At 63.4% G+C, this 26,853-nt stretch overlaps 5 protein-coding genes across 17 annotated transcripts in view; 1 reads left to right on the top strand and 4 right to left on the bottom strand.

Annotated features, from left to right (window-relative positions):
• Positions 1 to 319: 319 nt before the first annotated feature.
• CILP2 (cartilage intermediate layer protein 2) lies at positions 320 to 8,481 on the bottom strand. The gene is made up of 8 exons (XM_004616823.2): positions 8,086 to 8,481; positions 7,012 to 7,110; positions 6,188 to 6,460; positions 5,453 to 5,608; positions 4,214 to 4,492; positions 3,473 to 3,581; positions 3,202 to 3,359; positions 320 to 3,094 (listed from the first exon to the last, which is right to left on the bottom strand). The coding sequence occupies exons 1-8, from the start codon at positions 8,282 to 8,284 to the stop codon at positions 768 to 770; spliced, it is 3,600 nt and encodes a 1,199-aa protein (XP_004616880.2). The 5' UTR covers positions 8,285 to 8,481; the 3' UTR covers positions 320 to 767.
• Positions 8,482 to 8,626: 145 nt separating this feature from the next.
• On the bottom strand, positions 8,627 to 14,638 carry YJEFN3 (YjeF N-terminal domain containing 3). The gene is made up of 6 exons (XM_004616634.2): positions 14,496 to 14,638; positions 11,452 to 11,560; positions 10,102 to 10,212; positions 9,867 to 9,980; positions 9,643 to 9,793; positions 8,627 to 8,867 (listed from the first exon to the last, which is right to left on the bottom strand). The coding sequence occupies exons 1-6, from the start codon at positions 14,555 to 14,557 to the stop codon at positions 8,662 to 8,664; spliced, it is 753 nt and encodes a 250-aa protein (XP_004616691.1). The 5' UTR covers positions 14,558 to 14,638; the 3' UTR covers positions 8,627 to 8,661.
• Positions 14,639 to 14,893: 255 nt separating this feature from the next.
• Positions 14,894 to 19,971, bottom strand: NDUFA13 (NADH:ubiquinone oxidoreductase subunit A13). Of its 2 annotated transcripts, XM_055126338.1 has the most exons (6): positions 19,817 to 19,926; positions 19,021 to 19,162; positions 16,222 to 16,300; positions 15,408 to 15,479; positions 15,183 to 15,252; positions 14,894 to 15,098 (listed from the first exon to the last, which is right to left on the bottom strand). In XM_055126338.1, exons 2-6 carry the CDS (start codon positions 19,088 to 19,090, stop codon positions 14,979 to 14,981), a joined length of 411 nt encoding a protein of 136 aa, XP_054982313.1. In that variant the 5' UTR covers positions 19,091 to 19,162; positions 19,817 to 19,926; the 3' UTR covers positions 14,894 to 14,978. The 2 variants fall into 2 exon arrangements, with proteins under 2 accessions (XP_054982313.1, XP_004622918.2); XM_004622861.2 differs by lacking the exon at positions 19,021 to 19,162 and having other exon boundaries at positions 19,817 to 19,971.
• A 50-nt stretch (positions 19,972 to 20,021) lies between these two features.
• TSSK6 (testis specific serine kinase 6) lies at positions 20,022 to 21,763 on the top strand. The gene has a single exon (XM_004616635.2). The coding sequence runs from the start codon at positions 20,572 to 20,574 to the stop codon at positions 21,391 to 21,393; it is 822 nt and encodes a 273-aa protein (XP_004616692.1). The 5' UTR covers positions 20,022 to 20,571; the 3' UTR covers positions 21,394 to 21,763.
• A 3,403-nt stretch (positions 21,764 to 25,166) lies between these two features.
• Positions 25,167 to 26,853, bottom strand: part of GATAD2A (GATA zinc finger domain containing 2A) — a 49,248-nt gene continuing 47,561 nt past the window's right edge. For 11 of the 12 annotated variants that reach the window (XM_055127467.1, XM_055127458.1, XM_055127461.1 and 8 more), the window contains 2 exons: positions 26,583 to 26,775; positions 25,167 to 26,415 (listed from right to left, as the gene is read on the bottom strand). In XM_055127467.1, coding sequence (XP_054983442.1) covers positions 26,285 to 26,415; positions 26,583 to 26,775 — 324 coding nt within the window. In that variant the 3' untranslated portion in view covers positions 25,167 to 26,284. Of the gene's footprint in view, positions 26,416 to 26,521; positions 26,776 to 26,853 lie in introns of all 12 variants that reach the window. The other variant, XM_055127466.1, reaches the window with a different exon arrangement.

Here is a 26,853-nt window from a genome sequence, read left to right as displayed (position 1 = left end):
GGTGTTGGGGGCTGATGGTCACCCAACCTTACCCCGGAACGAGGGGTCAGTCCTGCCCTGAACCCGAAGCCTGGGCCTGGCAGCTGCAGGTGCCAACACTTTCTCCATGAAAAGTATTTGGCTCAGGGGCCTGACACCTCATCAGCAGCTAGAAGCCAGCCCCTGTGCTGCGGGGGGAGTCCCCTTCCCTGAGGCTGCCGGGGTTCCCTACCACACTCTATCTTGCCTTTGCTTACTCAGGTACCCAGAACCTGGAGTGCATCAGGGTGCCCCAGTCCGTCCCACAGCGCCTCCCACACACCACTGAGGACAGCCACACTGGGAAATGAAGCATCTTTAATTGATTCCCTCCCCCGGCCTTCCCGAGGGGGGCTCTGAGCACCACATGTGAGAATGACCAAGCCCTCAGCACCAGTCCACAAAATCCTGCCCAGCCCCTCCAAGGCCCACGCCCCTGTCCTCAGCCTCCAGGCTGCCCGCAATAAATAACCCCAAGGAAGAGTCATGTTCAAAGGGCCGCATTGCTCATGGTCCCAGAACCATCAGGCTGAAGGTCAGGTCGGGGTGCCCTAGACCGAAAGCAGCCCCAGTGGAGCACCTGCGGGGGCAGGGTGGGGTTATCGGGGTTCCTGGCCCTTGGTCAGCCACATATTGTCATATGGGTGCCGACTCTGTTCATCGGACGCCCCAGATCTAGCTTTGATCAATGGGGTGGGGGTGGGAATTGGGGTTGGGGTGAGCCCGAGGACTGGAGCACAGCCCCTCCGTCACGGCCGGGCCCTGCCCTGGCGCATGCGCGAGGATCCCGCATCTCGGACCTGCGCCTGGCCCATCTCACGGCGGATGTCCCCAAGCGCGGAGGCTGGGGATTCCAGTAGCCTCTGGAAGAGGCTGGGCCGGCCAGCCGGGGGCTCCTTGCACTGGAAGGTGACGGCGGTGCCCGCGTCCGCCTTCATTTCCCGGGAGAAGCCGTCGGAGGAGCCGTCAAAGCAGCGGCCGATGGCAATCTCCTTGGCCAGCCGGGGGCTCTGGTCAGTGACCGTGTACACCCCGTAGTTGTGACCCAGCGCGTCCAGGGGGGCCAGCATGGTGAAGGAGGTGAGGTCGTCGGTCGGTGCTGTGGGCGGGTGTCGGGCTAAGTAGTCCTGGAGGAGCGAGTTGATTGCCACGCGGCGGCAGCTGCCCTGGGGCGTCACAGTGACCAGCGTCCTGTCCACCTGGCGCTGGTCGAACAGCATCCCGCCGCACTTGAACTCCACGCAGGCGGCTGAGGTGCCGGATCGCTGGGGATCGCGCACGCTCCGGCTGTCCCGCAGGCCGTAGAGCTGCCCGCGGGTGCGGGGGTGGCTTCCCCCCGCGTTGTGGGAACGCACCATGTACTCCTGCGGGCCCCGCAGGCGCACCTTGAGGAAGCAGGCACGGAACTCCTGCGGGTTGGGCCACCAGGACAGCAGGTCCCCCGCCCAAGAGGCGGGCGCGCCCTCGCGGAAGGGGACCACGTTGTACTCGTAGCGGTCGGCCTCGACGCGCGCGAAGCGGAAGTGGCTGTCGGTGACCGGCGCGTCCTGGCAGTCGCGCAGTCGGCGCCAGGGGTACACGGGCCCGTGCGCCTCAGCGGGCTGGCCGGGCCGGGGCTTGGCGAGGTTGATGCGGATCCCGTTGCGCTTGTAGGCCGGGTCGTCGTGGTCGGTGCGCTGGTAGCCCAGACGGTCCAGGTAGGGCTGCGCCACGCCGACAGCGCGCGCAGGACGAGCGGGAGGCGGTTCCAGCTCCTCGCCCCCCAGTGTGGCTGTAAGCAGCGCCGTGTAGGCGTCGGGCCGCTCTGCGTCGCAGAAGGCGGGCAGGCAGGCGCCGTTGGGACCGGTGATGGCGCTGTCGAAGCGGCCCCAGGCGCGGGGGTTGGCCTCGAAGCCTGGCGCTGGCTCCAGGTTGACCAGCGTCACCACCACGCCCTCCACCTGCTCGTTGGCGTTGAATTTGTCGTTGCCATAGGCGCGCACCTTGACAAAGCAGCGTCGGCGCTCGGGCACGTCCAGGTTGAAGAGGCGGCGCTCGCGCACCTCCACGCTGCCCACCAGGAACACGCGCTCCTCGCGCCGCGCCCGTGCGCCCCCGGCCGCCCCCGCGCCCTGGCTATGGAAGCCGCCTTCCTCCTCCCACAGCCCCGTGTCGGGGTTCAGCGACCACAGCTGCAGCGCCTCGGCGTGGCCTGCCATGTGGATGTGCTCGGCAGCCACGCGCACCCCCACCGGGCCGGCCTGCAGCTGCTCGGCGGCGCCCGGAGCGCGGAGGTCGACGGAGAACATGCCATAGGTGCGCAGCGGCGCCAGCTCCCCGTCGCGGTCCACAAAGCGCAGGTCGCTGGGCGCCGCCGCGGCTGATGCCAGGTCCCGGGGGTCCACGAACGTCACCCGGGCCTCGACGGCGCCCTCGTAGGCCTGGCCGTCTGCGGTGCGGAAAGCACCAGGCGGGAAGATGAGCTCGCCCAGTGGGGCCTGGTCTGCCAGCTCCCCCAGTGCGATGGTGTTGCTCTGGCCCGGGTCCAACAGCACCGGGGCGCGCTTCCGCATGGCCTGCACCACGTGGTACACCCCGGCCCCCCGAGGGTCGAAAGGCAGGACCCGGACCGCGTCTACGAACTCGCCGCTGGGGTCCACGAACGTCACCACCAGCCGCTGCGTGGAGGGCGCCACCTCGATGGTGAAATCACCTTGGTAGGAGGCAAAACCCAGGGGTTCCCGGCCCAGCAGGATCCGGGCAAAGCGCAGGGGCTCCCCGGAGTCCGCGGCCACCACGCGGCCGCGCACCAGCCCACGCGGGGGCAGACACTTCTGGCAGCCGCACTCGGCCACCACCTTCACGGGCAGGACTGCGCTGGCGCAGGTGACGTTCCGGCTCTCCAGGCGCCGCACGGAGCAGCAGCGCGAGCCTGGGTCCCCACACCGCTGGCCAGAGCCCGACGGGCCGGGACAGAGGGTGTCGGGGCAGAAGCCCACGTCCACGTAGGCGGGGCCGCCGTTGGGCTGGCCACAGTCGTCAGGGAGCTGGACCAGGTGCTCCCGGGGCCGCGGGTCGCAGGCTGGTTCTCCCGGTGCTGGGGAGTTGGGGAGGGCAGGGAATCAGCGGGGCCCGTAGCGGGCGGGGCTCCAGCCCGCGCTAGGGACTGGGGTCTCTCTCGGGGGTCTGCTTTGGGGTGCTCACCCAGCACGGAGAGCCTGGCGGTGGCTGAGCGCACGGCACCCGCGTCGTTCCAGGCTTTGCAGTGGTAGGTGCCTGCCTGCTCGGCGCGCAGCCCCTGCAGCTCCAGGTGCGCCCCGGAACGGTGCTCCCGCCGGTCCAGCAGGGTCCCATTGTGGAACCTGGGTGGTGGGGCCGCACCGTGGGGCCCCCGCGCTCCAGAGGGATGGCAGGCAGCACCCCCACCCCAGGCCGCCCCATTCCCCCTCAGAGCTGGGGCCCAGTCCCCACTCACCAGGCGTATTTCTTGGGCGTGGGGGTACCCGCAGCTTTGCAGCAGAAAGTCACGTTCTGGCCGGCCTCCCGCACCCGTGACTGGGGGTGCTTCACCAGGTAGGGCCTCTCTGGGCCACAGGGCAAATGTCAACCCGTCTTCCCATCTCCCTCCTTCCCATGCCTCTCCCAGAACTCTACCCAGCCTCACCTCACTTCTGCTAGGACGAACCCCACTTTTTTAGTTCTTTATTGGGGCACTGGGGCTAAACCTGGAGTACTCGAGGGCTACTCCATGTTCTGTGCTTGGGGCTCACTCTAGGTGGTGCTGGGGGGCCACGTGGTGCCAGAGATAATGACATGTAAGACACACACCTTCCTGCTCAGGGCTCCTGGCAGTGCTCAGGACACTCAGCAGTGCTCAGGGCCCCTGGTAATGTGCAGCAGTGGAGGCACTGGCTCAGGGCTCTGTGGCCTGAGGCTCCAGTGTTCACTGCCCTTTTGTGTTTCCGTCACTCTTGGGGCGGGTACCACTGGCTGTGCTTGCGGCTCTGAGCCTGTGGATACTTTTGAGCAGTGCCGGGGGCGCATGCGGGGCTCTGCTCCACCTGTGCTCGGCACGGTGGGCCAGGTCCCCAGCGGGGAAGTGTGTCTGTCTCAGGACCCTTGGGTTCCCTGTCACCTGTCACTATGTCACCTATTCCTTCCTTTGTCTGTCACCCTGGCTTGCATCCCTGGGCAACCCCCGCTGTGAGGGCCTTACCCAGCCGCTCCAGGACCAGAGTCACCACTGCGGACGTGGAGCCATTGGCCTGGACTTGGGCCACGCCTGTAGAGAAGCCATCCACGCGGGCACTGACATTGGCCCGACTGCTGGCGCACACCCCAGGCATCTGGAAGGTCCCGTGGGCATCGCTGGTGGCCACTGTGCCAGGCCAGTCTTGCAGAGACACGCGGGCTCCCGGCAGTGGTCGCCCCAATGGGGTGACCACCAGGCCTAGGAGGATGTGGTCGGGGCACACGCAGGTGTCAAGGTTGCACTCTGGGGGGACACAGGAAGTGTGGGTATACCTGGGTTCCCCTGGGGGAAGCTTTTACTTTGGTGGGAGGTTTGTTCATACCCAGTGGTTCTCAGGAATCACTCTTGACTCTGTGCTCAGGGGACCGCATGGGATGTCAAAAGAGAACTGGGGTGAGTCATGTGCATGGCAAATGCCCTCACTGCCTGCTGGGCACAGCACTTCTTTACTGCATGGCCCTTGTGTACCCCATGTCCCCCAGGGGCTGCAGGATGGCTCCCCATGGCGCTGGGCCTGCACTCCCTAGTGTGGGGAAGGGAGAGGGCTGCGTGGTCAGGGTCAGCTGGCTCAGGCGTGGGGTCAGAGTGACGAAGGCGTGCTGGAGAGGTGACAGGAATGGCGACTCCCAGGACAGGCTCCTGCCAGCACACAAGCAAGTGTCTCCGTAGGAGCAGGGGCCTGGCGAGGGGCTGGGTCTTGGACTCATAACAGTAGCAAACCCGCAGTTTCTCCACAAAGTGGAAAATTCCACTGGAAACTTCAGGGCAGAGGCGCTGGGAGGACAGAGCCAGGCCGGGCAGGGTGGGGACCCCACCACCCCATTGGCCACTCTGCTCCCCCACCCTGTCGTGGGCTCGGTCTCCAGACCGTGTTTGTGGAGCCCAGGCCGGACTGGAATTTCCAGTCGCCTCCTGGCTGGCCTAGTGTCTGGCCCTGGACATCGTGTTTGCCAGGGTGTTAGCGCGTGTCCTCGTGGGCAGGGGTATGGGTGTGGACTGCCAGTGCCACGCGCCCCAGTTCGTGAGCAGCTTGTGTCTGCACGCATGGGATGTCAGTACACTGGTCAGGCTGTGCACACAGAGGATGCGCCCAGAATGAGGGAAATACTCATAAAGGTCAGGCCCCGCCCCATCCACAAGCCCCCCCACCGCCCGTGGAAGTACCCTCCCAAAGCCCCACCCTAGGGGCCCTACCCCTCCTACCTGGGCAGGCAGGTCGCACACACTTTTGTGCCTCCAGGGGACGCCCGGGACACCCATCCCCGGCTGGGCTTGAGCAGAATCTACGACGCATTCGACGGCCTGGCCCGCAGCTCCCAGAACAGGGACCCCACGGACCCCACTCGCCCCAGGTGACCTCTGCAAGGGTGAAGGGAAGTGGGGGCGACTCCCCTGTGAGTCCGGGACCCACTGAGTTCCTCCTCAGGGGGGCACCTTCCCGTCCCGACCTGAACTCCCCGACGAGACCCTCTTGGGACTCAAAACTGTCCCATAGAGTTATGACAGAGGCACGAAGGAAGGCAGCGGCTGAGAGCTGTGCTTCCGCTATTCCCGCCTCTGTCGTCTAAAGAAGACCCCTCCCCGGGGCTGACTCCTTGCGGACCCTGCTTCTAGGAGACCCTACTCCTCAATCCCCTGCCAACATTGTCCCGTTTACATTACCTCCCCGCAGCCCCAAGCCCCGCTCCTTCCTACATCTTATCTCCGCCCCTCCCACCCGCGGCACCAATCCAGAACCCCTGCGCACCCGCTCCCCAGCATCACTTATCTCCGCCTGGTGTACAGCAGCTCCCTAACTTCGCCCTTCCGCCCAGGCCCCGCCCCCAGCGAGAACCTGCCCACTCCAGGCCACAGCCCTTTCCTAATCCCGCCCACCCGTGAAGCTCTAGCCCGGCCCCGCCCTCCCGAGCCGAGGCCCCGCCCCGGCCCCACCCTTACCGAGGGGGCAGCGGAAGCGCACGTGGTAGTTGGAGCAGCGGCGGCCGCGCGGCTGCTCGCGATTCAGGCACCAGAAGCCGCGCGCGGGGTTGAGGTGCACGCGCTCGCCCACGGCGGACGGCAGGGCCCAGTCGGTGGTGCGCGCCTCCAGCGCCAGCGGCCGCGGACACACTCGCGCCGGCCCGTAGTAGAAGCGGATGGCTGCCAGGCTCTCGAAATCGCCATCGCCGCCCGGGTGGTCCACGTTGAACCAGGACGTCCACTCGCTGGCCTCTGCGAGCACCGCACGCGCTAGGACCCGTGTCGCTGCCCGCCGGGCCCCATCCGGGTGAGCAGGGCCGGGCTGCTGCTTACCTTCCCATGGCTGCAGGCCCCCAGCCCCCAGAGCCCAGGGCACAGACACCCTAAGGTGTAAAGGTGACCTTGCCCCCACTGCCCAATGCCTGACAGACCCTTAGGTGCAGGCTGGGGTCTCCTCACTTTTTCATAATCCCCACCCCCCAGATTCAGAATCCCACGTGTGAGGAGGGAAGGCAGCAGGAGGGTCTTCCAAACTGCAAACTGGATTTCTTCCTGCAGCTCTGCTGGGGGAAGTGGGGGTGACAGCGGATGTCCCAGGTGACAGGTGCAGAGGCTGCACCACCGGGCAGCTCCGGGAGTGCTAACCCAGAGGTAGGGCCGGCATTCCTGCCGGCCCCCCCCATCTGGGACAGCAGGCCCCTTTGGCTCAGACCTCTTAGGGACCACTTAGGGGTGCCCCCCACCTCCGCCCCCAGCCAGCACTCGCACAGGTCCAGATCCAGGCCAGGGCAGGGCTGACTCACCTTCCCAATCCTCCAGGGAGGGCGAGGGCTGGCCTGGGCCCAGGGATGGACCTTCGAGGCCCCAGGTCTGCGCCGTGGGCTCCTCAGCAGAGGTGCTGCCTGCAGGCGGGGGTTTGGGGGAACCCCTAATGAGCTCCAAGATCGTCACCTCATGTCTTTCAAGAGGAAACAGGATCAGGAAAGCCTGAACCCAATTCTGGCTGACCACTTGGCTCCTCCAGCAAGGAGACTGCCCAGCCCAGCCTCCCCTGACCCATTCCTTCTGCTGCCCAATTTCTGTGCCCCCTGCGCCAGTCCTGTCCACTCTTCCACTGACCAGTGAGTTCAGCAGTGGTATCTTGGCCCCTCCCCATCCATGTAGAGGAAATGACAGTCCCTTCCTCAGTTTACCTTCATTTTCCTTTTTGAAATTGCGCAGTATTTATTTGGAGGTTTTGACGGGAAAGAGGGAGAGAAAGTGAAAGAGAGTGGAGAGTACCGTGCTCAAGCGAGAACCCCGGCTTCTCCAGGGGCGGAGAGAGCCCCTACACACACCCCAGCATTAGGCATGAAAGCAGGAAAGTCCACATCTCAAGAGGGGAGATGCGGGCGACACATGTGCTCAGGCACCGCATGCGCTTGGCCACATAGTCTCAAGCAGCACATGGGCTGGGGCAGCATATGTGCTCAGTTTACCTTCTACAGCTGTGCTCAAGGACCCAGGATGTCAGGAAAGCCCCCAAGTCCCACCCCTTCCCTCTCACCTCCCCTGAGAAATGGGCCAACTCCTCGACCCTCAGTGTTCCAGAGACAGGAATCCCCTTTCAGAGGGTAAGTGTTGGGGAGGGGGTGTCTGACCCCTTCATCAGGGGTCCTGATCCCCGCGGGGAGCTCCGACGTACTCAGGGTTCCAAGTATGCTGCAGGCGTCCCGGGAAGGAAGACGGAACAGGTCCCCTCCGCCCGCCCGCCCCTCCCTCCTGCCTCCAGCCTGGCGGCCAAGGGTACCCGGGCTGGGAAGATGCCGCGAGCCCGGTCCAGGTGTGGCTGCCCCACGTCCACTCGGAGGCTAGGCTGGGGGTCTGGGGTGTCTCACCTCGAGCCCCCGCCGGGTGCACCACGGCGACACACAGGCAGAGCAGAGGCGGCAGGAACGCCATGGCCGGGTCCGAGCGCCGCTCGCAGCTCTGGGCTCGGCGGCGCGCTCGGAGCGGACTCCGCCGGGTCGCGCGGCCGCAGGGGTCTGAGGGAGAGGGCGGGGCCGGAGCGCAGGCCACGCCCCAAGACACGCCCATCGAAAGGCCACGCCCCCGACCCGAGGAGACCTTGGGAACCCCAGCAGCCTCAGGGTGCGTCGGGATGCGCCCTCGGCCCGCTCTCCCCGGGGCCCGGCGCGGGAGGAGGCGGTGGCACCCACCCGCACCCGCCCTCCGTGCTTCTCCGAGGCTGCTGGAAAGTCCCTCGGCGCTGCCCACCCGTCCTGAGCCCCTTCCCCCAAGGCCCTCTGGGGGGCTCCTCCCCAGCGCAGGTACCCCGACTCTTCCTGGCCGTGGCCCCGCTTAGGAACGTCCACGCCCCCCCCCCTCCGTCCCTCCCCGTTCCCCCGGCCGGCCCCAGCGCGCGCGCACACACACAAGCCGAGGCGGGACTTGGCGTTTATTGTCGCGGGCGGTCACAGCGCGGCCACGCAGTCGGTGCCGGAGTAGCCGGGAAGGCGCAGCGCGAACTTGCGGCGCACGTCGTCGGGCACGAAGCGGCCGGCCACGAAGTGGTGGCGCCCGGAGAAGCGGCCAGCACAGCGCTTGGGCGCCGCCAGCGACACCAGCACGTCGGGCCGGAGCCCGTCCTCCGCGTCGCCGCCTGTCTCCGCGTCCCAGCCTGAGGGGAGGGAGCGGCGGGTCACCCTCGGACCAGCCCGCTCCCCCACCCGCAGCCCTGCCTTCCCCTCCTGTTCCGCCCAGACCCCCTGCTCAGGCTCCAGCCTGGGCCCGGTCTCTCACCTCTGCCCGCCCAACTTTCCTCCGGTCGCCCCGCTCTGGGCAGATCCCAGGCCTGGTATCCGTCCTCCCCATCAGACCTGCTCCATACTCTCAGCGGTTTGTTCTTGCCCCCCCACACCCCCTTCCTGCCACCTCCTCCCCTCTGACTAGACACTGACCTGACCTCCCTGCCCTCCCCCATTAGACTAGATCATGTCTTTGGAGGAGGCAGGACCCCACCCCCTCATTAGGCAACTGCGAACTCAATTATGTGCCTCCCCCCTCAGACTAGACTGCCTGCCTCTTCCTCAGCGCCCCCCACAGGGGACACCCTGCTGTGACGGCCCAAGGTGCTAGGAGCCCAGGATGCCCCAGCCACTCCCCAGGCGCCCAGCTGCCCCAGGCCTGTTTGTTCCGTCTGCCCTAATGGCTCCAGCAGGCCCCGGGTGGCAGCCAGTTTGGGCGAGGCTTTGGCGGGGTGAGCTCACTCTGCCGGGGGGCCGGGGTGGGTGGAGATGACCCAGACACCCCTGAGCGCTCAGGGCAGCCAGCCTTGGTCATCCATCTGCGAGAGAAGCCTCCCCCTCTAGGCTGGGGAAACTGAGGCACAGAGCGGACAGGCTCAAGGAGGGGCCGCCGGAAGCTGGGGGTCTCCGCCCCAGCCTCCCACCTGCCTGAGGGGATGTCCAGGCTGACGAGGGGGATGGACAGGAGCTTGAGCGTGGCCAGTGCCCGAGTGCAGGGGCCCCCCACCTCACTGGGCTCCACGCCGGGGCCCAGCACGGCGTCCACGACTAGCCCGTAGGCGTTATTGATGAGCTGGACCTAGGAAGATGGGAAGGGTGAGGGGTGGGGGGAACCTAGCACCCCCCACCCCACCCCAGCCACTGGCTCAGACCTCAGTGGGCAGGTAGGACAGGAAGGGGATGTCCATCTTCTCGCACTGGGTAGTCAGGTCGCGGTGCAGGGGCTCCAGAGAACGCGTGGGGTAGAAGATGGTGGGTTCATACTCCTGGGGGGGAGGGACTGTGCTGGGGCCCCGCCAGGCTCCACCGTCCCTCCCCCTGCGACATGGGCACCTTTCTGCCGGCCAGGACCGCCGGGAGGGGGCAGCTGCGGGGCCCGCTACTCACGAACATGCGCAGGTGCCGGGCGCAGACCAGTCCCACCGCCCCGTTGTGCTCGGGGCCGCACACCACCAGCACCGTCCTCTGCTTCCGGGAAAGCGCGGGTAGGGGGAAGACCTGGGGGCGCAGACAGGAGCTCAGGGGGGCTCAGGGAGGGCTCCGCCTTAGCTAGAAGGGGGAGTGGGGAGCTGTGTTGTTTTGTTCTGAGCTGGAGGGGGGCTGCACTTTGGGGTGCTGTACTCTTGCCTCAGGCTCCGCCAGGCCCAGAGGGAAACGTGCCTTCTGGCCTCGAGGCTCCGAGGTCTGTTTACCCTCCCAGCTGCACTCACTTCCAGCATTTTCCATGCCTGTGGCTCCTGGACCCGCCCCTTTCCAGCCCAAGCCCCTCCCAGAGACTCCTTGGGGGGGGGGGCAGGGTACTTTTCCAGCCCGACATGCTCCCTCTGCCCCTCTCTTCTGCCTCCTCTTCATCCTCCTGCACCCCCGTCTCCATCTCTGCAGCTCGACCTCTCAAGCTCGCTCTGGGGCCCCCGCATCACCCCATAGGAGGGGGTTGTGGGGCCCACCAGTCAGTGCTCACTTGTCCTGGCGAGGGGCAGGGATCAAACCAGGGCTCCTGCATGCAAAGCAAGTACGGCCATGGAGCCCCACCCCGGTGGCTCCGAGTCACCCCCCTTCCTCATAGGGGCGCAGAGGGTGTGGCCCAGCTGCCCTGACTCAGAGCCCTTCCCCCCCCCCCCCCCCCCCCGCCGTGGCCGCATCATCTCCTTCCACACAGCGACCACGCTCCTTGGGCAGCCTCCTCCCTGGGGGCCTGATCTGTGGCCCATGGAGTGGGGTGACTAGATGCTGAGGGTGGGGCCTGAGGGCTTCTTTGGGGGACACATGAAGGGCTTTCAGGGTCAAAGTGGGCGGCAGGGCTCTGCTCCTGCAGCTCTGCTGGTCCAGCTCTCCCGAGGGTGCATCATTAGGAACCCGGACATTGAGGGAGAAAACACGTACGCCTGGAAAGTGTTTTTCAGCGGGGCGCTGGGGAGGGGAGGCGGGGGCGGGCAGGCGGGCTCCAGGGCGTTTCTGTTTATGAGCCCTGCGAGCGGGACTCTTGTCCTTCCTGGGAACACGCTGACGTCGCCCCGTGGGCTCTTGCGGGCACCCTGTAGGCTGGGGGTTCTTCTCCCACCCTGGACCCTGGAGGCTGCCACGCTAGCCTCTGGGCTCAGTTTTTCTCGTCCATGGGGCTGATTAGACGGGAACCCACATCCCCTCACGCCCAAGATCCAGGGGGTGGCAGAGGACCTGAGCTGAGTCCCGGGAGCCCCGTCTCTGCTCCCCAACACTCATCCCTGAGTCCTGTACCTTGGTCACTGCCACCGCACTGGCATGTCCACACAGCTCCGCCAACTGCTGCCGCCCGAAACGATAATCCTCCAGCAACTCCCGTTCCAAGGCTGCCGCCTCCGCTGTGCTGGGGGACGGGGGCGGGGTGTAGAGATGCTCAGAGCGATAACGGGGAAGTCCTCAGTACCTGATGCGCAGCGCGGGATTGGAGGCGAAGCCTGGGGCGGGTGCGCCCCCTGGTGGCCAGAAGGCGCATGATGGCGCCTGAGGTTCTAATGCCCCAAAGTGCTCGGTTGTGTAGACAGGTATGGGGGCGAACAGAGCGACAGCTCAGAAACTGAGCGCAGCAGCGTACTTTGACAGAGAGGGGCGGATGCGTGGGGTGGGAAAAGGGCCCGGAGCAAGCTCCAGGATGCCGGATGGAGCCAAACTGCAGGGAAGACTGATGGGGAAGGATTGTTTTATTTTTGGGGTCACCCTGGCAGTACTCAAGGATCACTCCTAGTGGGGCTTGGAGGACTATATGGGGGTGCTGGAGACTGAACCCAGGTATGCTGTGTGCAAAGCATTGTTTCTGGGTTTTGGCAATGCTCAGGGACCACATGGGGTGCTGAGGATTGAACCTGTGTCTGCCATGTGCAAGGCAAGCGCCCTCCTGAACTAAGGCTACAACCCCAGTGATCTGTTTTTTGAGCCACAGCTGGGGATGCTGGGTGGCCTGTGCAGTTTGAAGCTTGCCTCATGCTTGGAAAGTGACCTTGTGGGCTGCCAAGGACTCTGGTGTGACCCCTCTTTGGGTACAGCCATGAAACTGTGCTGGGGCTAGAGAGAGAGAATACTGGGGGGGAGGTGCGTGTCCTACATGTGTGAAAACCCAAATGGCGCTGGGAGCTGTGTTCAGAAAACAGGAAGAATTTTAGGGTGGGGGCTAGAGCGACAGTACAGAAGTAGGGTGCTTGCCTTGCATGCAGCTGACCCAGGTTTCGACCCCTGGTATCCCATACGGTTCCCTGAGTGCTGCCAGGCATATATTCCTGAGTGCAGAACCAGGAGTAACTCCTGAGCACCACTGGGTGTGATAACCTCCCCTCCCCAAATTTAGGATAGTGGGCAAGAGAGAAAGGCAAGGGTCTGTGCAGGCAAGGGATCTGCATGCAGGAGGCCCAGGTTTGGCTCCAGCACTGCAGAGGGTCCCCCAAACTGCCTGGGAGGAATCTGAGTACAGAGCCAGGAGTATACTATGAGCACTGGCTGCTGGGGCCCCAACAGAACAAAAAATTCTAAAAAGCTGGAGTAGGATGCTACCCTGCACGCGGCTGATCTAGTGATCTAGGTTTAATCCGCAGCACCCCATAGGGCCCCTGTGCACTGCCAGGAGTAATCCCTGAGTGTAGAGCCAGGAGGAACTCCTGAGCACTGTCAGGTATGGCTCTTCCCCTAACTCCGCCCCCAAATCTAAGGGTCAGAGACAGTGGAGGGACTGGAGCACTGGCCTTCACCTGGCCTTTTCTGGTTCAATCCCTGGAACCAAGAGTTACCCCGCAGCACAGAACCAGAATCAAGCTTTGAGTTCTGCCAGGTGTGGCCCCCAAACAAAAACTAAGGATGGCGCCAACACGGAACATGAAACTAACCCAAATTGGGAAACCTGGGCTGAGAGGGAGCCTTGTGAGGTGCTTGTCACCCCAGACATCTTGGGGTGGGGTCCTGACACTTCATCCCACTGGGCACAAGCATGCTGAGAGCGAGCCCCTCCCCTGCTATCTCTAGAGCCGCAAATGTTGGGGAGCAGAGGCGGGGCTGCAGATGTGTGTGTGAATTCTCCAGGAGCAGACCACAGTATGGTCAGGGAGGGCTCCCTGGAGTTGACCTGGTGTGTAGCAAGCGGGAAAGTGCAGGTGGCAGGGTGCTGGGGTGGGGACTTGCCCCGCATGTTCAAGGGAAGACCCTTCGGGCCCACAGGGACAGGGCGATGTGTCTAGAGGCTGGAAACTCAGTGCTCAGCGGCTGCAGTAGGCCTGGGTTCTCTGCAGCTGCAGGGGTGGAGTGTGGAGGAGCAACGTGCGCCTGTGTCCCAGGAAAGAGCATCAGAGGTGAATCTTGTTCCTCCCACTCCCTGGGTGCTGCCCCCACATGGAGTGGGGGCTGGGGATCACCCACTTCTCCTGGACTGACCAGGGGTACTGGGGCCCCCCAGGGGCCTGTCGTGTCCAGAGGGGGGTGCCAGGGAGGTGGAGGTGGCCAGGCGACCTGATGCCTGCACTTCTCGCCCCTGCACCTTTCCCCACTCATTCCCCGCAGTCCGGCTCTGCTGCGCCTGGCCCTGATCACCCTTGTCCCTGACGTCCCCTCAGCACAGACTGTGGGGGGCTTTGAAGGCTGTAGGTTCGGAATCCACTGCCATTCCCCAGCCTTCTGGGGCGCCGCAGGCACTCACAGGCGATTCCGGGTCCCCGCCCACGCCCAGGTACCCCAGGAGCCTCCAGTTTCCGCCTCCTCCCGCACCTGCTCCAGCGGTGCCCCCGCATCCGTCATGGCAGGGGGCCCCTCCAGCCCCTTCCCTGGTGCTTCCCTCGCCCCGGCTTCAGGGGCCTCTCGCCCCACCAGCGTGGGCTCCACGCTGAGCTGCTGGTGGGCCCCTGCGGAGAGGTGAGTCCAAGTCCGCCCAGGGTGGGGACCCCCGGGCTCCCAGGAGCACACCGGTGACTTCAACCCCCAAACCCATCAACCGACTGGCTGCAAAATGTCACGTGCTCAAAACCAGGGTCCCTCTCTGCACCTGGTGTGTGCACTCCTCGCTCCTGGGGGCAGAGGGGTTTGCCCAGCTTTGGGACACACGGACACACACTGGGTGGGACCTAGGGTGACGATGAATAATTCGGAAGCCGTTTCCCCAGCAACGGAGCTTGGCGTTGGCGGCTGCCTGCCTGGGAAACGCACCGGGTGCTGGGGGCTTCCCGCTGCCCCCTCACAGCTCCCTTAGCCCTGGGGCCCCCGCCGCCTCCAGGGCTGCACCCCCAGACCACCCCGCCCCTCCGCAGGGAACCCGGGGCCCGGCCGACCTGAGGAAGCGCTGCTCCTCCGGCGCCTCTGCCGAGTCGGCGCCGCTCATGGCGCCGCTCATAGCCTCCACAGCGAGCTCAGGTGCTGCTTCCGCGCGAACTCAGCAGCAAAGCTACGCCGCCGCCGCCTTTTAAGCCTGACTACCACCGCCCACTCGGGAGCCCGCCAATCAGCAGGCGCCGTGAGGGCGCTCTGCGCACCCATTGGCCAGAAGACACAGGCAGGCTTAACCCTGTGGGTTAACCCTTTGAGGAGCAGATCAGGCTCACGGGCGCCTAAGCCTGGGTTCTGGGCTTCTTGGGCCTGCCTGCAGGGGCTCAGCCAAGTGTCAATAAGTGCAGGGGAGTTTGGGGTCCCTTGCACCATAGCTGCATGCCACATAACACACACACACAAGTAAACACAGAAACCGCCCTGGGGACGCAACTGGGGAAGTCCAGAGCCTTTATTGTCTGGGGGGGGCCTTAGAGGAGGCCGCACCCCTACGTGTACCAAATGAAGCCGTAGGTGGAGTTGACGATCTCATCAGTGGGCCGCATGGCATACAGCTCGCCCATCAGGGGGTTCACCCAGCGTGTCGTGTGGAACACGGACTCGCCGACCTGTGGGCAGTGGCAGTGCAGTGGGGTGGGACGTGGCCCCTGGACCCCTGTGCCCGACATCCCCACACCCCTGCCGGGACCCACCTTCCAGTCGGGCACATCCTTCATGATGACGGCCTCCTCCTCTAGGTTCTCACGAAGCATCTGCAGCACCCTGTCGGGGAGTGGGGGCAGGAGGGCGCCCAAACTGAGCCCGCTCCTCAAGGAAGCCTGCTCTGACCGATTCCCCGATTCTGCTGGGGTAAGGGGTGAAAGCAGCCCTCCCCCATGCATCGTGGTTGTCAGGGTCCCCCAGCACCCAGGTCGCACCTCCGGTCCTTCTCGGCCTGGAGCAGTGGCATTAGCGCGATGCGGGCCTCGAAGTCCTCAATCTGCAAGCGCCTGAAAGTCACACCACACGTGTCACAGGAAGCCAGGGCAACCGCCAGCAGGAGTGCTGTGGGGAGGGTTGGGATGAGGCAGCACAGGTGCTGGTCCCTAATACTGCTGGCCTGGGGGCCTTGGTGTCACCCCAGGCGACAACCTGTTTCTGGGCTCGTCCTGGGGTGCCACTTCCCCACCCCACAATGCCTGAGCTCGGCCGCACGGCAGGACTGAGTTTACCCGGCAGTAAGTCAGTGTGTCTCAACCTCCTCCAGGGGTGCCCGGCCTCAGTGGGGGATGTGTGTGGGGTGTGTGTGGGAGGTACGCAGCAGGTCCCAGGGCTCTCGCCACCTCTCCTGAGCTCTGCTCTGAAGTGCTCGATTAAAGAGCACTCCCTGTCTGCACCCGAGGCTGGTGGGCACTCGGAACCCCTGGTAGCCAGCCCCAAAGTCATGGGGGGAGGGGTGGCTGGGGCAATAGCTGGGGTGCTCAGGGTCATCCCGACTACTCCAGGGTCCACAGAAGCCCCACTAGTGGGGTGCAAGGCCAGTGCCTGTCCCCCGCCCCATGGCTGAGCCCTCACCAGCTTGTTTCACTTTGTTTGGGGCCACACCCTGCGGTGCTCAGGAGTTGGTCTGGCTCAGACGGTGCCCAGGGGTCGAATGTGCCCTTCCCGCTGTGCTATCTCTCAGGCCCGTCACCGGCTCTCCTGGGGTCAAGCCCAGCTCCCTCTGCCCCAGAGCCGGGCCCCCAGGCCCACCTGCGCTCACGGTTCCACTTGATCATGGTCCAGTAGCCGAAGAGCAGGGTCCCGATGCCCATGGCGAACATGCTGTAGCCTGTGTAGAGAGGCAGCTTCATGGCAGCCCAGGGTTCCCCCGGCCCCACTTCCCAGCCCCTGTTGCCCGGCCTGTCCAGCGGGGACTGCTGAGTGCACACATGAGGCTTAGGGGGGTTTGGCCCTCCACACCCCCCAGCTGCCGGAAGCTTCTTTCCAGGCAGCAGGCTGGTGCCCACTGGGAGAGCAGTGGCCTGGGGGAGTCTCTGCCCCACAGAGACTCCGGATGCCAGGGCCAGTTCCCAGGGCACTGGCCCCGGGGGGCTGCAGACATAGGCTCTGGCCTGCAGGGCCTGGCCCCGCGGGGAGGCGGGCAGCCATGAATATTTACTGAGCAGAGGCTCCATAATCCTGACTGACACCAGGGCCTGCGGTGGGCCCAGGACGAGGTATAGGGGGCACACCCCTGCTGAGCCGTGGCAAGAAGCCAGTCCCGAGGCGTCGGCTGTGGCCCCTCACCAGGCACAGGCCCCCACAAAAAGACCTGAGTGCCGCACCCCAACCTCCCCGCAGAATCACACCTGGTCCCGGTCTCAGTGCTCCCTAAGCCCACCTGCTGCACGAGTCCTCCCCTCTCCCCCAGAACCGCAACCTGCTCACCCAGAGTCTCAACTGACCCCTCGGCCCCACCCCCCATGGCCACGGGGCCTGTGAAATTCACAGACAATGCAAAGGACCAGAATAGCCACAAACAATTCAGGAGGGAACAAAGTTGGGGGCCTGGCACTCAGCGCCCACAGCTGTGTGTACAGGCAGCCGCGCGGGCACAAGGCAGGACGTTCACGCCGCCCCAGACTCGGGGCCAGAAATAAACTCCCATTTACGGGCGGCTGGTTCGGGACAATCCAGCGGGAGAACAGCCGGATCAGCACATTGGGACGGGCGCGCAGCGAGGGGAGGGCAGATGCGTGGGGGTGTCCCGCAAGCCCAACCTCGAGGCAGGGGAACTAAGACACCTCCTAACAGGAGAAAGAACTGGCAGAGCCCGAACAGGGGCGGGCAGCCCCAAACAGACAGCACAGGGTGCCCTAGGGACTCTCCCTACGGGTCCAGCCCGAGTCTGGCACTGAGTGGACAGACACACAAACAGAGGCGACTGTGGAGTGAAACAGAACCCTACATCGCTGGGGAGGGGGGTGCGAGCTGGGGTCGCCCCTCTTCCTCCTCAGAACACTCCAGGTGCTGGCCGGCGGCAGTGCGAGCTGAGGTGAGGGTGACTAGGAGGAAAGCCATGCCAGCCAGCAGACACTCACAGGCTAGACACACAGGGACGATGCTGCCCCCTCACACGGCCAGCCAAGCTCAGCACCACCAGGAGCCCCCCCCCAGCAGATCAAGAGACCCCCTTGCACCACTGGGCGTGATCCCTGCACACCAGCGGGTGACCCCTGAGCCTACCTCCCACCTGAGGAGCGTCACCCCAGCACCCATCAATGGCAGGTGAATACACAAGTCATGCTACTTGCAAGAGGTGAGCCGGGCCCTGCGTCAGCCCATCAGGACCTGGGCAGCCCCTGCTGTGGGCGACTGCGCATGGGAACAGGGTTTGCTTCAGGGGCTGAAGGTTCTAAGTTCGGACCTCGGTGACGGGGGCAGGTCCCGAGACCCTTGCCATGGGGGAAGCACACGGAACGTGAGTTCCAATGGGGTGAGAGGAGGGGGCACTGAGTGTGCGGTGCCGGCTGCGGGTGCTGCAGACCATCATGGCTCACAGACATGAGGAGGACCCTGGGGGGGTGCACCTGCGGCTCCCGCTGCAATACTGCGGTGCAAGTGAGCACGGCGCCGAGGGTGCAGGTAGAGCAGAGGCAGTCACGCAGCCCTGCACACCCATGGCACCCACGCCCTTGCCCTGGGCTAGGGACTCAGGGCACACGGGGCCCTGCGCGAACGGGCTGGGGAAACGGGCACTGGGTTTCTCATGTTCACTTTAGGGCTATGCCTGGCAGCTCAGGGCTTCCTCCTGGAGGAAGGGGCTTGGGGAGGAGGACGCGGGGTGCCAGGAATGGAACCTGAGTCAGCTGTCTGCGAGGTGAGTCCCCTGTGTTCTCTCTGGGCCCTGAGAAATATAAGAGTGTTTTGGGGTGAGCAGGGGCACTAGGGATCACTGTGCAGCCTGACTGCACACAGGACAGTGGAGTCCCCATGGTAGGTGGGAGGGCAGTCTGCCGGTGGGCTCTCTTCCCTTTCCTTCTATCCACGACCACCCGAGATAGGCACTAGGAAGTCAGCCTAAGCCCCAGGTCTCTGGCTGACTTTTACCTTCACTCTCTGGACAGTACCGGGCCCCGATGCAAACAGGTCAGATACAGGGCGCCTGAGTCCAGTGACAAAGAGAGGTCACTCAAAGTGGTGGCTGTTACCACCAGTGCACAGCCCTGAGAACTCTGGAAATCAACTGAAAGTAAAGGAAGGGTGTGCACAGGCCAATATTTTTCATTGTCGTTTTATTTTGACCACCCTATGGTGCTCAGGGCTCACTGCTGGCTCTGAGCTCAGGAATCACTCCTGGTGGTGCTGGGGTGGGGATAGGGGTACTCTATGGGATGCTGGGAATCAAACCCAGGTCAGCAGCATGCAAAGCAAGCACCCTACCAACGGCACCATCAAGAGACACATGCCCACCGACTTGAGCATCCTTCAGGGCTTTGAAACCAACTCACCCCCCAGAATTCCAAGGGAGGATGGTTCATGGAAAAAAAAAAGGAACTATCCGATTACCCCAAAATCTTCCCAGCGGCACTGAGAGGAGTCTGATCCAGCGGTCGAATTTAGCCTGCAATATCTTCATAAGGTACTTGAGGGGGGCGTTTGCCTTGCAAGTGGTGAGCCGAGTTTGATCCTCAGCATCCTACCTGGTCCCCTGGGCAACGTCAAGGGTAATCTCAGAATGCAGAGCCAGGAGTCAGCCCCCAGCACCGCAGTTTCCACCGCAGGCTGACTTCACCGGTTCACCCACAACCTCCTCCCCGACGCCCTCTGAATTGCTTTTTCTTTACTGAGGCATCATTTGGATGGGATGCAAATGCCAAGGATCTGAATGGTCAAGTTCGATTATTTTTAGCAGTGCGTTCCCTCTGCACACAGGAGGCATTTCCCACTCCCGTTAGGCCGAGGCAGGGAGTCAGAACACCGGGTGCCGTCTACCTCCTCTTCCCAGGTAGTTTGCAAAACTCCTACAGCAGCGGTTGCGCGGTTGCCGGTCACCTTGCGCGCATCTGTCCGTGCACTCCTGCGCGGGCCGGGACTCCCGCACCCGGCGGCTCCGAGACCTCCTTGGGCTCGCGAGGCCGCCGCCGCCTCCCCCGAGCCAGTCCCCGCGGCCTGACGGAAGCGTGGCCGACTTCTCGGCCTCAGTTTACCCGCGTGAATGGGAGCGAGAAAGGGACCGACCGCGCGGACCGCGGACCTCACTGCGGCCGCTACAGCGACCCCGGCTGCGCCTCGCGTCCCACGGCGGGTACTCTGACGCCTGCCCGCAGCCCCACCCTGACTCCGCGGCGCAGGCGACACTGACCCGACAGTCCCCGCCGCGGAAGATTCCGCTTGTAGTCGATGGGGCCATAGCCCCCCGGAGGGGGCATGTCCTGCTTCACCTTCGACGCCGCCATCTTCGCCGCACTCGCGTTTCCGGCCGCGAGCGGAAGTCCGTCACGGAGGTAGCCACCATGTTGAGCGTGGCGGAAGTTGTCGTGCGGGTTCGGGAAGGGTTCCGCGGATGTGACGCTAGAGCTCGTTGGGAGCGTTTTGGTCTTCTCAGAAGCGCAAAGGGTCCGAGGGGCCAGGTCACCCGGCGAAGGACTTTCCTGTTGTTCACCTGTCGGTGGGCTCTGCAAGCAGCCTGGAGTGCCACGTGGTCAAGGCTCGGGGTACGAGTGTGGGGGGCGGGTTCGGACTCACAAGCCACCCTAGTGCCAGGTACTAATCCTCTTATCAGCTGGTGGTCGGGACTTCTCTCTCTAGTGGCTTCTTGTCCGAAACTGGGCCACTCAGCGAAGATGAGTCACAAAGCCGTACTGTCTGGGGGGGCGGGTCGCGTGGGGCGGGGTCTCGCTGGACCCCCTCCCAGAGGCGAGGTGACGCCCGCGGTCACTTCACAAGGAAGAAATTGTTACCAGGGCGATAAGGCCCAGTGGTTGCGGGGCCCAGGAGGTGGGCACATGGGGGTGCGGGGGTGCAGGTGCCAGGCGCCATGGGTTAGGCCCGAGATCGGAGTCCGGCCGCCCCCCGACAGCCGCCGCCTCCTGCTCCCCGCGCGCCCCAGGCGCCACCATGTCGGGCGACAAGCTCCTGAGCGAACTCGGCTATAAGCTGGGTCGCACAATCGGCGAGGGCAGCTACTCCAAGGTGAAGGTGGCCACGTCTAAGAAATACAAGGGCACAGTGGCCATCAAGGTGGTGGACCGGCGGCGCGCGCCGCCCGACTTCGTCAACAAATTTCTGCCGCGGGAGCTGTCCATCCTGCGGGGCGTGCGGCACCCGCACATCGTGCATGTCTTCGAGTTCATCGAGGTGTGCAACGGGAAGCTGTACATCGTGATGGAGGCGGCTGCCACCGACCTGCTGCAGGCTGTGCAGCGCTGTGGGCGCATCCCCGGCGGCCAGGCGCGCGAGCTGTTTGCGCAGATCGCCGGGGCCGTGCGCTACCTGCACGACCACCACCTGGTGCACCGCGACCTCAAGTGCGAGAACGTGTTGCTGAGCCCCGACGAGCGCCGTGTCAAACTCACCGACTTCGGCTTCGGCCGCCAGGCTCACGGCTACCCAGACCTAAGCACCACCTACTGCGGCTCGGCGGCCTATGCATCGCCCGAGGTGCTGCTGGGCATCCCCTACGACCCCAAGAAGTACGACGTGTGGAGCCTGGGTGTCGTACTCTATGTCATGGTCACCGGCTGCATGCCCTTCGACGACTCGGACATAGCGGGCCTGCCGCGACGTCAAAAGCGCGGCGTCCTCTACCCCGATGGTCTCGAGCTGTCCGAACGCTGCAAGGCCCTCATCGCCGAGCTGCTGCAGTTCAGCCCGTCGGCCAGGCCCTCGGCCGGGCAGGTCGCGCGCAACGGCTGGCTGCGGGCAGGGGACTCGGGCTAGCCCCGCTGGGGCTCGAGCCGCAGCCCTTGCACTGTACACGCGCGCGGGCTCCGGGGGCCTGCGGGGCCTCCGCGCGCCACAGCGCAAGCGCACTTTCCCCTTTCCCCCATCCCATCCCCTCTTTGTCCCTCTGCGCCTGGGCCAGCGTCGCCCCCGCGCGGAACCCAGCTGCTCCTCGTCGACTACGAGAGCTGGGCCCCCAAGACGGCCTCCGCAGGGGCGGGGCGAGCGGAGACGCCGCACTGCGCATGCGTGGAACAAGCGGGGCCTCGCGGAGTTGGCGCCTGGAGGAGCCACCGAATTGTGCGCGCGAAGAGGGCGCGGTGCACTCGGGTCGCTACCCCGCGGGGCCTTCAATAAACTCGCTCTTCCTCGCACCTGCTTCTGGTGACTTCCCCTCCTATGCAGCAGCTTGGGGAGGGAGTGCTCCTCATTCGTACTTTGGGCCACCCCTGGTGGTGTTCAGGGCTTACTCTTGGTTCTGCGTTCAGGGATCACTCCTGGCGGGGCTCGGGGGGACCCTGTGAGGTGCCGGGAATTGAACCCGGGTCTGCCAGGTGCAAGGCAAGCTCCCTGCAGGGTATCCTGTCCTGTCACTCCAGCCCCTAGGGCTTCTCTACTTGTTCGGCGCCAGGTCTCCTAGGAGCTGATCTCGTCTCCTAGGAGCTGATCTCTGCACGGAGGCTGCTTGCCGGGCTACCCTCTCCACCCACCCCCGCCCCTCACACACACACACCCGGTGAGGAGGCGGCGGCGGGGTGCGTGAACCGTGCATTTGCAGGTGGGAGAGGAACACACAGGCACCCATGTCAGAGCACTGGGTCAGAATTCCGTTGGCGCTGTGGGAGCTCCTGGGTTTCGAGTGACAGGTCAGGCCCCTGCAGAGGCAGGAATGCTCCTCTTTTTGCCACTTGGCGAGTGAGAGGGGGACTGAAAAAATGAACAACGATGAAGGCTTTATAGGTGGCGCTAGATGTCGACCTTTGGGGCTGGCTGTGTGGTGGCGTTTGAGCTGTACCTTGGAGGAATCAGCTCGTGGGAACAGCAGAGGTACCAGATGGAGCTGGTGTGTCCGAGGACCACCTGACAGTCCTGGAGTGGGAGCAAGGTATGGGGACTTCGTGAATGTATCTGAAGAGATACATTCTAGAGAACTCGTTATTTTGCCTTTGAAAAAGTTACTGGCTGGACATTAGGGGTCTGGACAGCCCAGGCTCATTACATTCCTTGGCTCTCAGTGCCAGCCTCCCCTCCACACACCCCATTTTGCAGGGCAACAGCCCAAGGGAAGAAGCATTTTTTTTTTTTTTTGGTGGGGGCACACCTGGTCGTGCTCAGGCCTCACTCCTGGTTCTGCACTTAGGAATATACTTCTGGTGGGCTCAGGGGACTGTGTGGGATGCCAGGGACTGAGCCTGTGAGGGCCATGCGCAGACACCCTCCCTATCGCTCAAGCCCCAAGGGTAAGCAGCATATTCTTGTCTCTGCGTAGCTGAGACATCCCTGCTGTCCTCCTCTTTACTCTAGAAAGACACCTCTGTTGGTCTGGCCATGCCTCTGGCCCCCCACCTGCTGGAAAGTGGGGGCAGGAAGCCATGTGCAGGGCTGCTGGGGGCTCACTGAGACACCCACACCAAGCCTTTCATCTAGGTCTCTCCTCTGCGACCTGAGCCGAGCTCTGAGCCTTTGCGCAGGCTGTTCCCACTTTCCCCCACACCTGCTCTTTGCCTCCCTTTGGCCGTGAGTGAAGCATACTTCTTGGCGGCAGAGGGATCCAGGAACCATCCCACCCGATAGTCACCCCCCAGTTCAGATGGGATGAGCCACTGTTGGGACATGGGGTACCAGACAGGGTGATGACAATGCAATACGGCCACGTGATACCAGCCTGTGCCTTGCTCAGGTGAGCTCCATCAGACTGTGACAGGTGGCTCAGCAGTCATGAGAAACAGGACTGGAAATTGCTCCAACATAGTTTTGGAGGGGGGAGAGGGGGAACGGTTAGATCCTGCAGTGCTCAGTGCCTATTCCCGACTGCTCACTCCTGGCAGGGCTTGGGGGACCATATAGAATGCTGGGGATCAAATCCACAGTTTGATTGCCTACAGTGGAAGCACGTTACCCAATGTACTATTGCTCTGGCTCCATGAGCACATTTTCACAGGCTGTAACCCCAGCTTCAGTCCCTGGCACTGCATGGTTCCCAGGCATGGTGTGGTGTGGCTTCCTGCATACACATGTATTTTTGGACTACAAACAAGAAACAGGAAGGTACAAGGGCCACTGGCCCAACTTGATCAAATGAGAATATACCCAACTCATCACACACATGTCGCTTGGTGAATAAAACTAAACCTTGGTCACCACCTAGCTGGGGACTAGAAGTCAGGTCTCACCACTCTTGCCACTTCAGATGCCACAGCTCCCCCATGACACAGGCACAAGCCAGAATCCAGCCTGTTTATTGAACTTCTATTCCGGTTTGGTGGCAAACATTCGTTTACATTTATTATCAAAGATTTAGAGTCACAATAAATACAAGTGACAACCCTCCCTCCTGCACCCCCACCCTGCAAAAAAAAAAAAAAAACCAAAAAACCAACCCTCCCAGATACCCTGCACTAGTGTAAATGCCTATTACACTTTTGTTAAGCGTTACAAAACTTAAGTCCTTAAAAAAGAGCCGAGTCCAAGTCGTGTGCAGCATAAATCGGTGTCCAGGAAAAGGCCCTAGAAGATGGCCAAGAATCTGTCTGTCCTGTCACAGCCTGGCTGCTCCAGGGCACTGGGCCAGTTCCATCCAGCTTCAAGCTTGTCTTTCTGTGGTGACAGGCCCCCAGAGCCGCACTTTCACTTGCCATGGTGTGGGGGCCCCGTCATAGGAGACCTGGGACCCAGCAGGTCTATCTACCCCAAGTATGCACGTGGCCGCCCTCAGGCAGCTGGCGGTTTGGTTTCTGGTTGCCATGGGAACAGCGAGGTTACAATTGCTGTTTGGAGTGGGGAGGGGAGGTCCCACATTCTTACTGCCTGTGCTCCAGGGGGCCCAGGACTTGACCGCTTGGAGGGGTGCCCCTTGCCCAAAGCTGCTTCCTAGCATCCTCTCCTGGAATAGCGCATCCTGTCACACAGCTGCCCGCTGAGGTTCATCACCGGAGTCGCACAGAAAGGGGAGGACAGGAGGGAAGTTTCGAGAAAGGAACTGAAGATTAAGGCATCTCACGCTCCTGCCTTTTCAGAACAGCAAGGTCCGCGCGGCGTAAGTGGTCCCTGGCGGGAGTGCCCCAAGGGGCTGGAGGGGCAGGCAGAGGTGAGAGGTGGTTCCTGAGCAGGCGAGCAGGCTCCGGGCCTGTCCACCCGAGCCGAGGCACAGCAGGGCGGCGATGTGCAGGCCGGTCCTCACCGGGCCGGCGAACAGAGAGGGCGAACAGCTCGGAGTAGTACAAGACAGGTGTTTTATTTTCCAGGCACACAGAAAAATGCGAGGAATAGAAACGTTTGCATACTTAATTTTTTTGGTGTTTAAAATCACACCCATTTCCACCCCCCACTGTAGGCCAGTCTCCCTCCGCCCACCCCCATCCCTGGGTTTTGGAATGAAAGCGCCACTCGCCACGTTCCTGCCCCACTGCCTTCAGCCCATCATGTTCAGGTTTGAAACAAATATCAATGAGAAACTCAAGTTCCACACAACAAAAAAATTAGAAATGTCCTGCAAAACTAGATCTGTTTTGTATCAAAAATGTTCTCTACACAGCGATATGCACACACCGTGAGGGGTTAAATGAGCCTTTATTAGAATGTGGGAGCTGTGGAGGGGGTAGGGGATGGCTGCTCTGCCAAACGAAGATTTTAAATTAGCCCCTAACTGCACGAGCAGGAAAACCAGGCTGGGGTGCAAGCGGGGGGCCAGGAACCGGCATGTGCCGGCCACCTTGCCGGCCCCATGCACCCACATGCTCGCAGCTTCTGCCTTTCCTCATGGAGGCGATTTTTAGGGAGTGGGAGAAAGCAAAAACCACGCGCGGAGACCTGATCCTTGGTGAAACGTTTCTGCAGACTCTACAGAGGGTTTAAAAAAAGGAAGAAAGGAACAGGCTGAAGGCGAAGCCCGGCTCAGCTCTACGGGAAGGTTCTAAACTAGACCCCAACTGAACCCCTTAAGTTCAGCTGCCGCCCAACCTGGACACCCCATGGGTCACAGGTCGGGGAGGCCAAGGATGCTGCCCATCCAAGTAGGAAAAGAAAAGGAAAAAATTTAATGAAATAGACCACAACAATGAAAAACAACAGCCCTCCCAGCTCCAACTTCCTGCTCAGGCCCACGGACACACCAGTCGCGGCTCGCGCCTCCTCTCACGCGGTGCTGGCAGGCTGCTTCCAGCACTCCGGGTTCTCTGCTGGCTCTTCTGCTGAGGAGGGGCGCTGGGCGCGACAGGGACCCCTGGTTCCGCAAGATTTACTTTCAACTCCATCATCATGAGGTGATTAAAAAAAATCTTTCCCCCCCGAGAGACTGCCATGAAGACGACAGTCCAGGGTGGGGGCTGAGACAGGGAAGCAAAACAAAACAGAAAAACTCTGCTCGACGGGATGGCCCAGGGTGCCAGCCTCGCCTGAGCGGGTCACAGTGTCCGGGGGTGGGTGGGGGGAGGCTGGAGCAGAAGCAGCCCCCGAGGTCCGCGTTTCTGCTGGTGTTGGGCAAACTAAAGGCAAAGAAAGGAAGAAAGCCCATGGGGAGCCCCCAGGGACGGTCCATGAGCCCCCGGGAAGCGACCTGGCCAGAAGCCGAAGGAGCGCTTGCTCCCCTGTCCCAGAGCGCGGGGTCTTCCGAGCAAGGTGACAGGGCTGGGCAGAGGTGGAGGGAGCCAGTGGTCAGTGCCGGCTCACGCTACTTCCACGTGGCCGACTGGGGGATGGAGCGGGGCGGGATCATGTCCAGGAGGTACTCCCGCTGGCGGTCCACGGCTGAGGTGCTCTTGTGCACCGCCAAACTGGGGCTCACGAAGGCTAGGGCCCCGCCTGCAACACAACAAGCACAGGCCCAGCAGGGTCACGGGGAGGCTCCGGGGCTGCAGGGGTGGTCAGGGAGCAGGCCGGTGCCCCATGACCCGCACATGGTCCCCACCTGTGCTCAGGGAGCAGTCAGGGAGCAGGCCGGTGCCCCGTGACCCGCGCGCGGCCCCCACCTGTGCTCAGCGGCGCCTTCTTCCAGGCGGCAGCGCCGCCCTTGCCAGTGCTCACGGCCCTGTCGGAATGTCTGCCGGTCCTGCTGACCAGGGCGGTGGCCGAGGCGGCGCTCTGCAGTTTGGGGGACTGGCTGAAGGTGTGCAGGACGGCTCTGGGAGTTGCAGCTGAGCCCCGGGACAGCTGGCTGGAGGCCTACAGCAAAACAAGGGCCCAGCTCACCAGGGGAAAGGGTGGGCGAGAAGGCCAGACGCTGAGCGCAGCCTCTCCTCG

Source organism: Sorex araneus, chromosome 2 (genome assembly GCF_027595985.1).
Source record: "Sorex araneus isolate mSorAra2 chromosome 2, mSorAra2.pri, whole genome shotgun sequence".
NCBI classification, from domain to species: Eukaryota; Metazoa; Chordata; class Mammalia; order Eulipotyphla; family Soricidae; genus Sorex; species Sorex araneus.
This window is presented reverse-complemented; position numbering and strand designations above follow the sequence as displayed.